The 16,329-nt window shown below is 43.2% G+C and overlaps 1 protein-coding gene and 1 non-coding gene across 2 annotated transcripts; one reads left to right on the top strand and one right to left on the bottom strand.

The window, feature by feature from the left end:
* Positions 1–4,433: 4,433 nt before the first annotated feature.
* On the bottom strand, positions 4,434–13,529 carry tmc2a (transmembrane channel-like 2a). The gene is given in 21 exon segments (XM_030084701.1): positions 4,434–4,642; positions 4,757–4,874; positions 5,482–5,560; positions 5,706–5,831; positions 5,910–6,036; positions 6,039–6,148; positions 6,894–6,961; positions 7,166–7,294; positions 8,184–8,342; positions 8,457–8,636; positions 8,720–8,908; positions 8,997–9,144; positions 9,310–9,452; positions 9,710–9,808; positions 9,886–9,992; positions 10,081–10,162; positions 10,235–10,325; positions 10,401–10,553; positions 10,704–11,114; positions 11,233–11,275; positions 13,502–13,529. Coding segments are annotated over 21 exon segments (2,799 nt in total).
* Positions 12,846–12,919, top strand: trnan-guu (transfer RNA asparagine (anticodon GUU)). The gene has a single exon. It is a non-coding gene; the product is annotated as a tRNA-Asn (tRNA).
* Positions 13,530–16,329: the final 2,800 nt, after the last annotated feature.

Raw genomic sequence — 16,329 nt, 5'->3', positions numbered from 1 at the left:
CAAGAAGCTGCAGGTGGTTCCAGCTTTGCTGGAGCTGAAGATGTGTCCTGTGATGTTTGCACTGGGAGGAAGCTGAAAGCTGTCAAGTCCTGTCTGGTCTGTTTGGCCTCCTTCTGCAAGGAACACCTAAAACCTCACACCAGAGCAGCTCCACTGATGAAACACAAGCTGGTGGAGCCGTCCAAGAACCTCCAGGAGAAGATCTGCTCTCGTCATCATGAGGTGATGAAGATTTTCTGTCACACTGATCAGCAGTGTATCTGGTGTCTCTGCAAGGCTGTGGAACACAAAGGCCATGAAACAGTCCCAGCTGAAGGAAAAAAGAGGAAGAAGCCGAAGAAGCTGGAGGAGAGTCGACTGAACATCCAGAAGAGAATCCAGGAGCGAGAGAAAGACGTGAAGCTGCTTCCTCAGCAGATGGAGGAGATCAACGTCTCTGTCGATAAAGCAGTGGAGCACATCCGTCTCATCCAGCAGAGAATTTCTGAGGTGAAGCAGCAGCTCAGATCCCAGCAGCAAACGGCAGTGAGGGGCCTCAAAGAGCACGAGGAGAAGTTCAAGCAGGAGATCGCTGAGCTGAAGAGGAAAGTCCTCCAGCTGGAGCAGCTGGCTCACACTGAGGGCCACACCCAGTTTCTCCACAGCTACACCTCAGTGTCAGCTCTCAGCGAGCCCACACACTCCTCCAGCAACCACACTGCTGCTCCCAGATACTCTGAGGATGTGGCAGCAGCTGTGTCACTGAGAGCCACTGAACAACAGCTTTTACTGCCTCAACCACGGCCAGAGACCAGAGCAGACTTCTTACAATACTCACAGCAGATCACACTGGATCCAAACACTGCAAACATCAATCTGTTGTTATCTGACAGCAACAGAAAAGTCAGCTATATCGAGGAAACTCAGCCTTGCTGTGATTATCCGGACAGATTCACTGGACGGTTGCAGGTTCTGAGCAAAGACAGTCTGACTGGACGGAGTTACTGGGAGGTGGAGTGGAAAGGACAGGTTGTGATAGCAGTCACATACAAGAACATCAGCAGAGCAGGGAGCTCCTATGAATGTAGATTTGGATTGAATGACAAATCTTGGGCTTTATACTGTGACAGGAAATGTCTTACATTGTGGCACGACAACATAGAAACTCCGGTCTCAGGTCCTCGGTCCTCCAGACTGGGAGTGTACCTGGACCACACAGCAGGTATTCTGTCTTTCTACAGCGTCTCTCAAACCATGACTTGGCTCCACACAGTCCAGACCACCTTCACTCAGCCGCTACACGCTGGAGTCTGGCTTAATGGTGATTCAGGAGACTCTGCAAAGTTCCTGAAACCCCGGTAGAGGACTCCCATCAGATCTGCTTCTGTAGTTTACTCAAGGAGCGTCCACATTGCAGCAGCTGCAGCTTTTCCATCATTGGGGGATTGTTAGTAAAAAATTCAGGAATTTTACTTTTTTTTTTTTTGTTTGTGTGCATTGATAAATATTTCTTTGTGATGTTTATTTTTGAAACATTCAGAGTGAAGTTTTTCGAACTTTCTTTGAAAATTAACTGATTTTGAAGGATTTTTGAAACTTTTTGTCACTAATTCACAGTAAGATTGATTGTTTTTGCGGGAAATATTTCTTCAACTACAAAACATGGTTTAAACAGGGTACTTGATTAAGCTTCAGACTTTGTAAATACTGATCTTGTTCAAAGTTTAAATAAATTAAGATTGAATTCTGTTTTTATTGGTCCACTTGTATTGTCACTGTAATTTAAATATTTTACTTGTGATCACAGTTTTTATTTCATTTACTTATTTGTGTGCATTAATAGTTTCTTACCTGTTCAAATAGTACAGAAATTGATGAGTTTGTTCTTAAAACTCATACATTTTTAGGAACTGGAAGATAAAACATTGAATGAGTGTCCAAATATTTGACTAGCAGTGTTTGTTTGCATAGTTTGTCTCTGTGCCTCATTGATGCCTCTTCGCCAGGTCGTCAATGTAAATGAGAAACTGACCAACTTGATGGAAAAATGATGGAATCAAAATAAAATAAAAACAATAAATTCAAAAGAAATTCTGAATAAGTTTGAGAATTCCTTCTGAAACTGCTCATGAAGAAATCTTCTTCCTGGATTCTTCTCAGTTTTTGTAAAGAAAACATAACAGCTGTCTTCTGTCTCTCTCTCAGTTCTTTGACAGCTGATAGTTCGACAGTTTTTGTGTGTGCAGCTTCAAGAAGACAACTCAACGTCTTTCTCCTCCACGACACTTTTAAAAACAAGTGCACAAGGTCAGCAGTGTGAAGAACAACAGCTGATTTGACTTTTTGCCTTTTTAAATGGTTGAATGTTCCGCAGTATTTTGTATCATGGAAACAATCCTTTGAAAAGATTTTAACATATTTTATTTGTTCTAGTGTTTTTCTTTGTCTTTAACATGAAGCAAAAAACTGATTTGTGGTATTTCTTTATTCTGATCTTTGCCTGTCACCAGGTAAAGGTGGATGTGATTCTTCTGCTCTATTACTCATTTATGCCGAACTATAAAATTGACTTGAAATGAAACTAAGTAGAAGATGTGAATGATTAAAAACGCGGAATCACACACACACATACACACACAGACACACACACACACACACACACACACACACACACACACACACACACACACACACGCTCAGTCTTGTATTTCTATCCTTGTGGGGACCGTCCATTGACTCCCATTCATGTCTAGCCCCTAACCCTGACCCTTACCCTAACCCTAACCCACACCACAATAAAGCCTAACCCTAAAGAAATGTTTTTGCACTTTTACTTTTTTCAGTAACAACAACATGGTCAAGAAAACACTGTTTCTCCTACTTAGGACCGGAAAAAGGTCCCCACAAGGCACGTCGTTTCACGTTTTGCTATCCTTGTGGGGACATTTGGCCCCAACAAGGATAGAAATACGAGAACACACACACACACACACACACACACACACACACACACACACACACACACACACACCCTTTTCATAGAAATGAAACTGGCACAAAACCAACTTCACAGGTTTGAGCAGTGTCACGCCCTTTCTTTTGAGTGGAGGTGAACATGGATCAACAGTCGATCTGAAATGTGTAAGAAGAAAAACCTTTCGATATTCAGAATAAAACTGAACTCATAATTAAAATCAATAATGACGAAAACTGTATTTTCAGTTTCTCCTCCAGGACTGTTTATTCTATGACTTATTAAAATGAAATGAATATTTGCTTTTAAGATTTAATTTTCCAAAGATGCACCAGTAAACAGTTGCTAAACTTCAATTTTAAAAGTCCAAGTCAAAAGTTAAAATGCATTAGCAGAAATTCCTTTCATCCCAATGCTATGGCTGTGTTAACTGACTCATAAATACAATGAATAATCATCAAAGTGTATTTTCATTTTCACCTTTATATTGCACATTTTGCTCTTTCATATTCATGCCTTGGCAGTCCAAGCGGCGCAGGAGAGTGACGTCAGTGGCCTCACTTCTTCTTCTTCTGTCACGAGCCTCTGAGCATCAATTCCCGCTTGCCAACAGCGTCTCCTGCTGTTCACTTGTGGACTTACTGTCTACTGAGGCATCAAACTCTTCCTGAAAGGCGGCCCTCAAAGGACAAAGTCCACTCCTCGGTCTCTCTGTATCTCTGTTCTTCCTGCTGGCGTCTTTTTTTTTTTTTTTAATAATTTTAATGGATTTTTGTTTGTCTAATCACTCTAATGTACTGTTGACCGATAAAACTCTCCCCAAAAGGGCTCCAGCTGATCATACTAGAGCGACTAGTTTGACAAACAAAGAGGAAAAAAACATAACTTTTAGAATTTTTTGGTCTACAGTATATTAGAATGGATTTATTGAACATTACTCACAAAAATCCATTACAATTATGAAACCAAGTGTTTTATGATCAGCAGGAGGCCAGCGAAGGCTGCAGTGCTTTCAGTGACACAGTGATGTTAGGAGATAGTTTAGTCTCTATTGCAGCAGTTTTTTGCAATTTCCAGACGGTCTCTGTGTTTATAGAGACCAATCTTATTTCTGCTGCTCAAAAGACAGATACTTTTGGTAAAAAGTTAGCTTGTAGCATATTGTCCACCACAAGCAGATGGAAAGAAGCATTGTTTGTATGTTAATGATGTTTCTTCAAAGAGTTATTGATGTCCGAATGTTATGAAGTCCGAATTTGTGAACTGCATCGAGAAAACCTCCTCATAATAACGAGAAACAGCTCTGAAAAGTATTTCTTTACTGTGGCCGTTACTGTAGAAAACTGAATTACAGGATACCATTATGAGGGTTATAATTTCCAAACGTAGTCTCCAGAACTTCAAGCTTTTGCTGCTGTCAGAAAGTAAATATGAGAACCATCTTCTCAGAGGACTGACACACAAGTCCACAGGAACGGTGTCATCTTGGTGGAGGTCCTCTGCCCCGGCCTCGACCTGCCCCCGGACCCGGTCCCGGTCCAGGTCCTCGTGGTCCCGGTGCCCGGTTGACAGGCCCTCTGGTGTTGGGGTTGGGCGACGCCAGAGTCACATCTTTCTCCAGGTTGACGCCTTTCCCAGCCGACCCGGGCTTCGTCTTGGTTGGTTTTGCTTCATGCGCCGGAGGTTTTTCTGTTTGGACCAGAGCGTCAAATCACAAGAGTCTATTAGGATCCTGACGTCTGTGCCTTGATGTTTGACTGATGGACAACTGTCGTATTCTCATGAATGTAACATTTCACGGACCGGGTTCTGGCGGGGCCGGGGGGGCCAGGGACCGATTGGGCAGCAGGTCCTCCAGGTCCTTCATGACCTGGTTGGTGCTGTCTGTGTTGTTCCTCCGGTTCTTCTCCTCATCCCGAGCCTAGACAGACAGAAAGACAGCACTGATGTGCTTTTCCAGTTGGTGTAATTATTCATTTAAAACTATGTTTAGTGTAATAAAAGATCAAACACAAACAGTTCAACATTTAAATACTAACTACAAAACCTTAGTTTTTAGAACACTAAAGGCAACAATTGGTTTCGAATGACTAAAAATGTGAAATCACTTCACTTGTTTACAATTACTGATTAGCAATGACAATGCATCATATTTTCAATTTAATGTAAGTTTTTGCTTGTTTAATATGTCAGTATTTGTTGTATTATCGTCCACATGGCAATGAACTTCTACATCTTATAGATCTTAGTTGTTTGAGTTTGTAAAAATGCCAGTAATTCAACAGCAACTTGACATGTTTTTTGGACATTTCACTGTATTTTGCACCAGGAAGTTTCATTGAAGTTGTCTTTCTGTTGACAATGTAGTAATTTTTAGAAGTAATTGTTTTCTGAAAATAGCATTTTCATCATGTAGTACACTTTCAGACACTATTTCACCAAGCTGGTCCACTCAAGATGAAATTGAGTTGAACTAAAACACACCTTATTTTAAGTATTTAATGCTTTTATCTCCATTCTCTACCTACCATCTGCATCTTCTTCTTCAGCTCCATGTTGGAGTTCTTGTAGGCCTCAGACACCGAGTTCAGATAATAGATGGCGAGTCTGCAGGGGACAGGATTGGGACAGGATTTTCATCTCAGTCTGTATTTGTTCCCGATGATGTGCAATGTGCGAGCTAATGTCAATACATATCTATTTGTATTTATGTTCACTCACATTTGTGATGAGTTTGTGTGTGTGTACTCACACCATGAGCAGCACAGCCGGTATAATGAGGCCTGGATTGGCCACATAGCTGAAGAGTGTCCCCATGAAGGCCGGCAAGTCCAAATCTATGGTCTCCATAACCACATCGAACATTTTGACCTTCCCACTGCAGACAGAACCTCGGTCAGATCTGATGCTCGTCTCTCCATACAGTCTCCCGTTAGGCTGCTTTTGTCATTATTACCTGAACGGGCCGCAGTCAAAGGAAGGTGGCAGGGTCATGATGGTGTAGACGACGGGCAGCAGGCTCAGGAAGAGGACCAGGAGCAGCAGACCCATGTAGAAGTTGTTTGATTTGGAGGCCTTGAAGACCTCTCGTGGGGGACGTTGGTGGCCATCACAGCCCAGCACTGGTAGTACATGGAGCTGAGGAGGCGGAGAACGTTGATGCCGACCAACCCCGGAGCGTAAAAGGCTCCCATCCTGGAACCAAGAGATCAGAAAAAGTTGACTATATTCTAACCTACTTTGCTCTACCAAAAATCAAAATATACCTTTGCTATAGCCAAGTCTCTTCTCCTCTACTTGCGCATGTGAATTTTTTTTCCCTCTGAAAAGATGTCTTGAAATGACTGTGTTGTATTTGATGCTCCAGAAATAAAATTGAACTGAACTGAACTGAATTAGAACACTTCATATAACCAGAATCCAGGGTTTTTTGTTTTCAGAAATTCACAAATTTTGAATGTTTTTAAAGGGACTATTAACCATGTTTTTAAAGTGGCATGCAGAGTCAGGGCCTGTTAACATCTCAACATTTTAAAATGAAAACACAAAGCTTTCATAGCGCTTTGGGTGTCCCATTACATGACATCAATGGGAAAATACTCAACTAGCACCTATGTGAAACATCACAAATGTTACATTTTCCCTCTTTTGAACATACTGTTATAAGATTTCATGGGTGACACCGTAATGTCACGAGGCACAACATAATATGATGATATTTATTTGATTAGTAGCTGCTACTATCTGTATCGTGTGTCCTTGCTGTTCAGAGTCCTGTTCACAGTGCAGCGTGGGTCCACTGCAACTTGAGCCCAAACTTTGGCCGCACCATTGGCTCTGTCCATTCTGCCAGTGACACTGGATACGTGTAGTGACACACACCCCTGCATGAACACATAATGCAGCCCGAACAGGTGTGGTGGAGGAACGGTGTTTGTACCAGATCATCCCTTGGTTGAAGACCAGTCCCAGGACGTTTCCACTGATGTCAAACTCCCCGTAGGACGGCTGGAAGGGATCGTTGATACTGGTTACTCACATTTACACCATCATTACCAGTTTCAATTCCATTTCAGACCATTTCATATGACGCAAGAATGGAAATACAACTAATCTTTGTTTACGCAACATTTCAAGTGAGAACCGTATCACAACACACAAATTATTCCTGAATGTTGCTGCTTTGGCTTCATTTTCAACAGTTGGACTCACGAATCCAGCTTCCAGGTCCCAGCACCAGCAGTAGTTGAGGAAGCGCACAATGACGGCTCTGGCAAAATCCATGATCAGGATGGTGAGGTAGGACACCTGGATGTCTGACACTGTCAGCTTCACAAACTCCTGGAAACACCACAAAGTCAAGCTGCTTTTTCACTGTCGACCATAAACGAATAGAAAACAATCATTCAAAATGTGACGGTGTTAAAAAAGGAATGGAGAGGCCCCATTTCATTTCATTTCATTTCATTTCATCCTCATGTTGAAACAAGTTGATAAACAGCAGATTCCATCTGTGTAAAAGTTCAGATCATCTGGCTGAAAAGCCTTCATGAATTATTTCTATGAAAAATAACATGCAATGCTAAATGCTTGTAATTTGACACCTGCCTCCTCATTGCATGACATGCTCCTTTGCTTGAAGCAGGCAGTCGTTCGCTGCAGCCTGTGATCGGTTTGTGTAAAGATGGATTAGACTGACTGTTGGCAGCATCATGAAGCTTCAGCTTCACCTTGTTTTCAATGTGTTTGCCTGGTTTCTGTGAGCACGCTTAGCTTAGCTGCATTAAAGGTGCTGTAGGCAGGATTCTGCATCTCCGCCATCTTGCTTAGGGCTACCTAAGCAAGATGGCGATTTGACTCATCTAAAATGGCGACTTGAAACCCATCACAGCCAATCCTGTCCTGTTTTCTCTGACATCACGCCCTTACGCAAGTTAAGCCCCTCCCACAAGAACATGCGATGAACACCCCTCGACCAATCACATGTCGAGATTCCTTTTCAGCTCAGAACAGAGACAGATGGAAATGCTGCGCCCTCGCAGTAGTGCAATTATGCTACACTCCTAAAGGATTATCAATGGATACTCTAACATTTAATCCAAAGAAAACACAGAAAAATTAGCATTGACTAGCAAAATCCTGCCTACAGCACCTTTAATATGGATGTTTCATGTATAAAAAGTGGACTATTTCGTTGCCAGCTGATGTAAACATGAAGCAGTTTTTTTACTATTCCGACAGCCGTCTCCCAGCAGGGCCCCCGGATGACGTCTGAAGGGTCCATGGGAGGCGGCGTGGCCTCGCTGTCATTGACCAGACGGGAGAAGTTGGCGTAGTATTCCTTCATGGCCCAAATGGAGGCATTCTTAATGGCCTCCTCTTCCTCTAGCTGAGGGGAAACAAAGAAAGTTTTGCATTTTGGAAACTTTTAAGCTTTAGGCTCTGATCAGGTTCTCAGAATGAGGAGAAATGTGTTCAGAGGAATGGAACGCTGCCGTCACACCTTGGTGTTGACCTCGTCGAACAGGGCGAACAAAAAGGTGTAAAGGTTTCCCAGGAAGAGGGCGAAGATGCGTCCCAGCTGCCACTTGAGGGCGATTCGTGGATGGTAGTCCTCCAGCTCTGCGATGGTCTCAAACAGAGGGGGACACACCAGGCCCAGCAGGGACATGATGATCTCCAGCTGGACGCACAGGTTACAGATACGAAGTGTGAGACTGTCCCTCTGTCTGGTGATTGTAGCTGCAGCAGGGCGATCCACCGTACCTCATTCTTCTCGTACCAGCTGAGGTCGTCCCTGGTGGCGAACTCCTGGGAGCGTTTCACCACGAAGTAGATGAGGTACCCGCTGCCTCCCAGGCTGCAGGTGATCAGGAAGTTCGCCAGGACCCTGAGGAAGCGGCGCAGGTGGATGTTCTCGTCCTTCTGGTTCTCCTGCTCATCTACGATGGACTCCTGTTCTTATCAGAAGACACAACGGGTAGGCTGATCGTGAACGCTCTCCTGTAAGACAACTGACAGACTGTGAGAATGCTGGCGTTACCTTGAAGCTGGTGGTGATGGAAGCGTATTTATTGTCCGCTGTCTCTGAGTTCCCGATGAGGTAGTCCCAGCTGGTGAACATCTTCCAGGCGAAGGTGAACTCTCCCTCCTCCCCGTCCCCGCCGCCAACGTCAGCATTCTTGGCCATTCTGAACACACACATAAAAAGAGAGTTGTTTTGGAAACTGGGTGAGAATGTTGACCGGCTGATGGGATTACAGGTGTCCAACATTATAAACAGTGGCACCTCAATAACACCCAGCAGTTATCAACACTAGCAGCTTTTTTGTGTATTTCTGACACAGCGAACTCACGTGCGGATCACCAGCATCAGGCTGTAACCAAAGTTGCCGATCCCGACCATGAGGTAGGACAGAGGCAGCCTGAACTTGAGCAGGCCGATGGTCCTCTGGTCGTTGTAATATCCATAGAAGAGCACCGAGTACTTACAGTAACCCTGATGAACAAAAAGAACAGTTTCACCCAACAGAAACTAGATGACTTGTTGGACTTGAGACCTTCCTTTGTGGAGTTTGCATTTTCTTCCTCTGGTTATTTGACTTTTCTCCAGGTATTTCAGCCCATTCACACAATCCAAAGATATGCTTCTTTGGTTGATTGCTTGTACGCTGAACTTTGTGGGTGATTCTCTGCCTCTCGATGGTTACCATCATATTTTGTATATGTTTTTATAAACAAACACATGAGACTCACATTGAAGTCCATGAGGACTGAGTAGTCCTGAGCCGTGTCTTGTTCAGCTCTGGGAACAGTTTTCCGGGGGATGGATCCATATGGAAGACCCATCAGCACCTGGCAGGCAGGAAATAGTGTCATTTCATTTGATGTGAGTTTCAGCCTGATCAGACACAGACGCCGACCCGGCTCACCTCGGGGATGACCACCAGACCGAACGTGAATCCAAAGAGAACCAGGTTCATGCCATACATCCAGCGTAAGAAGATAAAGTAAGACGCCACAGATGAGCCGAAGTGACCTGCGCGAAGGGAAAATGTGAAATACCAGACCTGCCCACCAGGAGGCGCTGTTTCCACCAACACAAGTGTGTCGTCCATACACCCTACTTTCAACCTCTTTGATCTTCCTCTCCCATGGGATACACGCTGTTCTGAAGTTCTCAAAGTCTCTCTGAAACTTGATCCATTTCTGGGAGAAACAGAGTTTTGGTGAGAAAACACACCAATAGAAAAGAGGGTACGCTTGAATCGAGCATCCTACCTTTGTCATCATCACTTTGTAGGCGTACCACTTCCTGCCTTTCCCTTTCCCCAAAGCTCCTTCAAATTTATCCACAAACTGTTGAGCCTCCCTGTCAAGACATTACACAGTTAAAAAACAAATCCTCATCTCAACCTTTATGGAGAACACGTGAGCAGGAGGCTACCTCAGGTGTGTGAGCCTCCGCTTCATCCTCCACGGTTTGTTCCTGATGTTGGCGATCAGCTTCTTCTTCTCCTCCACCTCCTCCATCAGCCGAGCCATCTCTCCCTCCGACATGGACTCCTCTTCCTCCGAGTTGGAGTTGGAGTCGGAAGAACTGGGGCAGAAAGCAAAAAAAGTTGACGGAAATAGACACTATTTGATATAATTGTGGAAGAGGCACAGGATCAGCTAAGAAAAATATTAACATTTAAATTTAAAGATCTACGTTAAGTAAAACAGCTTAAGACAGTTAAGTTGTAGCTACCTGTCATCCTTCTTCTTCTTTTTCTTCTTGTCCTTGTCGTCATCCTTGTCTTTGCCCTTGTCCTTTCCTTTGGCGTCCCCCTTCTTGCCCTTGCTGTCCTCCTCCGCCTCCTTCCCTCCTTTCTTCCCTCCTTTCCTTCCTTTCTTCCCCTTGGCGTCGTCACTGTCCTCCTCCTCGCTGTCCTGGGCTTTGCCACCTTTCCTCCGATTGACTGCAGCTCCCCTCTTCCTCTTGGGGGCCTCGTCTTCGCTCTCTTCATCCCCGCCGCCTTTCTTGGCCGGCTTCTTCCTGTTTGCTCCCCTGCGTCCCCTGGGAGCCTCGTCTTCTTCCTCCTCGTCCTCGTCCTCGTCGCTGGCCGGCTTTTTGCCTCTGCCCCTCCCCCTGGCGCCTCCTCTTCCTCCCGCCTGCCTCCTGTTGGTTCTCCTGGAAGTGCCACCATCTCCATCATGGAGCACATATACAATATTTCATGTTTTCATCAAAACCAGACTCGTTTTATTGAAGATCTGAGAAATGCCGTTTCATCCACTCACCATCGCTGTCACTCGCGTCCTCGTCTATATCAATCCCCACTGAGGAAGAAACAACACAATTACTGTCTGAATCGCCTCAAAAGACTGTAAAACATCCTGCCCCCATCGCTCCAAAGGGTCTCACTTTCTAACATTAATAAATGTATTCCTCCCTCTTTAAATTTGGCTTGTTGCGCCAGTTTTCAGTTACCTGCTAACTTATCAAGCGTGACCACTGGTTGGACACGCGATTTATCCATTCATATGATCATAGGTAATATTTGATACTATTTATGAATTGTGGAAAAACAGTTCACCTTTTCCCAGAATTTTTCTCCCTTGTGTGGCTGTAAAGGGAAACTAAAGGCCATTATTTCCATTGATCTGATATGTTGATTGTCTGCATCACAACAGAAATTGAGGGAGATTATTTTTGGAGCCAACATTTTGTTACTGACTTTTTTGATTCAGCAACAATATTTCTAAACAGGTATGTGTCACATTCACTGAAACTTTCTAGGGGTATGCAAAGAAATAAAGTAGGGAAGAACAGGACAGGTCGAGTGCTGAGTACTTGGTACAATAATTCAATGGCATTTGTCCAAAACCAATGTTTTATTTTTTTTTTCTCCACACAAATCTTGATGTGAATTTACCTCTCTCTGAATTGTGTCAATGGAATCTCCACTGGTGGTACATTTTTTTCATTGGACTTGATCCTACAACTGGCTTCTCCATTTAAAGACCAGAAAATATAGTGAGGGAAATACAGGAAGCCACTGACAGGAAGACAAAAGGCTTGAACCCCAAAATTAGGAACCATTCAGAAACTGACCCAGAACACACAAAAGTGGAAATCCACGTTGCTGTTTAATGTGGTATATTGTGGGCATGTTTTAGAGAAATATAGTCTGCATGGGTCAAAGGAGAGGTTATGTAGTAAATAGTTATGTGGCAAATGGCCACATGGCCACAGGCAAGCTGACATGGTGGGAAAACAGACCTAAACATAGGCCTACTGTGGTTTATTGATAGTTATTTCCAGGTTTTGCCTTTTTTTCAGGCCAAAGCAGCTCTAATCTATACAGGAGTTGATCATGAGGTACAACTACGTAAAGTACAAAAAGAGTCAGAATTGTTTTGTGTTAACTGACCAAGGATAGTGGTGGGGAAAGTAAATTAAATGGATTCTAGACATATTATAAAGATTGAATGGAAATAAAGAAACACTTTAAAAGAATCTTTAAATCCATCTGGATGAAATTTATACGTATAAAAAGTGTGCGTGCGTGCGTGAGTGCGTGTGTTTGTGTATGTTGAAAACTTCTGGCAGGAACCTCACGCGTGGTTCGAATCCAGTCCAGCAGCGAAATCCTTCCTACTCCCGTGGTTCCGATTGGAATATTTTGAGGCGTAAAAACTCAGATTTGGATTCCCAATATATAGATGTTTACTGCAGAAATACACTCGCCGAATTGCGTTACAATTTAAAAAAAAAAAAGTCATAGCACGCGAAAGTTAAAAGTTCCGTTATGTTATGGGGGGTGGATTAGAGTTTCAGGCGTAAAACACTTTGTGAATAAGGCGACGTACAGCTTGAGGGACGCCCACTTTTTTCTCACGTACGGGCGTCTCTGTGGCGCAATCGGTTAGCGCGTTCGGCTGTTAACCGAAAGGTTGGTGGTTCGAGCCCACCCAGGGACGCATCAGCTTTTTGAGTTTCTGACACTGGGTTAAACGGTAACAGTATTTTACTACGAATTTTGTTTTCTGGGATATATTAAATCATTTACATCCGCCAAAACCTGTTTTTTTTTTCCAGACAATATTTCAAATATTGGTCATTTGGCAAGAGCCATTTGTTTTTTTACCATTTTGTCCTATAGTGAATATGGTATTACTAAACCAAGTGATTTATACTGGCTGAAAATATATATAATTATGAAAAATAACACAAATTTGTTTGCCTTTTTAAAGCTATTGTCAATGGCTGCTAAAAAAAAAACTATCTTTTGGAAGCTGTAGAGTTTTCAGTGGATACTACGATGTATTATTTTATTAATAATTCTTCATTTGCTACATTTAAAATGTTTTACACAGCAATTCACCTCAACAGAGTCCAAGAAACGCGAGCAGATCTGGTTATTGTGAAAGATCAAAATCCACAGTATCAGAAAGTTTGGAAAACAATGAACAGAAATGAAACATGCTGTTCTACAGAAGCGACTGATCCAGTTTCCTGCAGATAGCATGAAGAAGTTATTCACCCTCTCCTGTGAAACTCACCCTCCTCCACATCAGTCTTTCTGGGCATGATGAAGACTGGATGGTGTCTGTAGTCTCTGCAACCTGCACCCAGCGGCGTCCTGATCTCCACTGCAGCCTGCACCCAGAGGCGTCCAGATCCCTGCCTCGGATCCACGCCAGCACCCAACTCAGGTAACCCAGGCAGACGTCACTATAGCGACCGCTGCACGTGACCTGCCCTTCACAGGTGAGGCATTTCTGCACAGGTAACCCACTTTGACCCTAAAATAGGATGTTTTCAATCTAAATTAGATCAGTTTCCAAATTCTACCTACTACACTGTACGAAGCAGGCAAATGTACTAAAGCAGCTAAAAACTAAAATTTAATAAAGGACAAAACAATTGAATAGGGTTCAATTTCTATATAAACTAAAAAATGGCATAGAATTGTAAATTATGGTTAAATTTGCTAAAAAAAAATTGTGTTGTTCTGACTAGAACGGTTAAAAGACATAAATTGCTTAAATGAGTCTAAGACATAACACAGCTCAAACAGTAAAGACTGACTGAGGCTAAATGTAAAGACTCTAAACTCTTAAACTATCAAGTTCAGGAGAATCTGGAGGAAAACATTGCTGTTACTGACCATCTAGTCACACATGTATAGAAGAATTATTTAGACATAGTACAGCTGATATAATTTAGGTTACACTTTATAAGCGGTGTGATCTTCCTTTTTGAACTCCAGATTATGTGATTTGCTGTAAATGGCTGGAGGCCGGCTCTCTCGGGGCTGCAGGTTGTTGCAGACGGGGACTCTAAACGTCCACATTAAGCCAAGAGGCCGCCGCACTCTCACTCGGCCTGTCACCGGAGACCTGCGTCCGGGAGGAGACCAGACATCCTGAAGATTTAATGAAGGTTTAGGTTTCTGCGGGCCGAGCCGCGGCTCATCGGGCTGCGCTGAAACTCCTCAGTTTGCTCGAGAAGAAAAGCGTTTAGGGGAAAATGCGTGTGTGCCGGGCGGGAGAATGAGAAAACACTGAATAATGGAGCAGCTGGCCAGGAGTGGTGTGGATCATTACAGCTGTTTAACCACTCCTCCTCCATGGGCTGGACGCACCCTGTTTGGTCAAACATCAGCTGCAGGCACACGCAGGGCACCCTGCACATCCTGAGGACCCCATATTCAACCTTCAATAGATTTTTTTTATTGAGGCCTCTGAAGCAGCAAAGACAAATGATTTTTTTATCCTCTTCAGAAATATAGATAAATGAAATACAGAAAATATTTTAAATTAACGTGCAAAATACAAACATAATAATTAGAAATTTTACAATAAAGAATGAATACAAGTAGAATATGGCAAAAACTTCAAAAATCGTGTAAAATAAGGACAAAAAATTATTCCAATCTTAAAAAAAGTTTAAATAAATGTAAAAACGTTCATTTAAATATATAAAAGGGTTTTAAAAATATGCAAAATCATCAAAAGGTTTGAGATGGGACGGATAATGTACTTCTTGTTATTTTGTTTTTCTCACATAGTCAGATTCCACAGGTCCTGTAAACATCTCATGGTCACCATATTACTACTAAACACACACTGTGCTTCTCTGCTCTCTGGTTCAACGCGCGCGCGCACACACACACACACACACACACACACACACACACACACACACACACACACACACACACACACACCTTCAAGACGCAGAGTGTACAAATGCAGGGTGATGATTAGATCCACACAGGGCCACTTTATCATTAATATGCACTTATAGGTGGAATACCTCACTAAAGCCTCATTTCCAGCCATCTCTGTGATTTGAGACGAGTCTGTACCTCCACCTAGTGGTTGTTTAGAGAACTGCAGTCCCAGACATAAATACATTTAGTTTTAAACTTTTTTTTAAATGTCTCTACAAGTGAAGTGGAATTTAAATGAACCTAAAAGACAAAAGTAAATAGTAAAACTTGCGTTTTTTTTAATAAGTTTTTGTGTGTGAATAGAGAAATATTACATTTTTGTATTTAATTTGAACAAGTTCAGTTCCTTCAAAAGCATTTTTAAACTTAAGGTTTGAGGCTGAAAGTTAGTCACAAGCCCTTTGATTGCTTAACTCCTACACTGAATACCGAGTATCGCAGAGTTGTCACAGCGTGGGAGGATGAATCGCTCAGCGGGCTGCAGCCACATCATTACTCATCCATGTTTTTATTAGAAGTGCTGCCGGTGGTCGGCGTGTTCGGGGACTGGTTCCCACTCATCCCGGCGTGACGACGGGCTGAAGGTCACATGTCGACGGCTGCTGCACGTGCGTGGCGTCGGTGTCACAACAGAGGCCTGGTGCTGGGGGGGTCGGGGGGTCACAGCAGGAGCTCAGGCTACACCGGTGGTACGGCAGATACGGTTTCCTCCAGGGAGACGGGAGTCACGTGGAAGCTGCTGCTGCTGGCGCTATGCCGCTGGCCATAGTAAATCCTTCTTCTGCACATGAACCAATAGATGGACAATAACGTTTGGCTCCCAGGCCATATTCTCCCGAGACTCGCTGGTGTTAGAGTGGAGTCACCCGGAATAGACATCCAACTTTGTCGACTGCGCACTTCTATTGTTCTCGTTTGCTGTGAATGTTTCGGCCATATATGTATGAGGTTTCATTACAAGTCTGTCAGCAGCAAGAAAAAAAAACAAATGTACTGATGTGTCCATGCTTTTCTCAGAGTTAAAAAAAAATTAATGAAATATGCAGCAAAGAGTCCAAATTCTACATTACTTCTAGAAACATTTGCCAGTTAAATACAGTAGAAATGGCTTTTCTGATGTACTGTAGCAGCATTCTGCCATTATGCAGTGAC

Source organism: Salarias fasciatus (assembly GCF_902148845.1).
Source record: "Salarias fasciatus chromosome 7 unlocalized genomic scaffold, fSalaFa1.1 super_scaffold_4, whole genome shotgun sequence".
Lineage (NCBI taxonomy): Eukaryota > Metazoa > Chordata > Actinopteri > Blenniiformes > Blenniidae > Salarias > Salarias fasciatus.
This window is presented reverse-complemented; position numbering and strand designations above follow the sequence as displayed.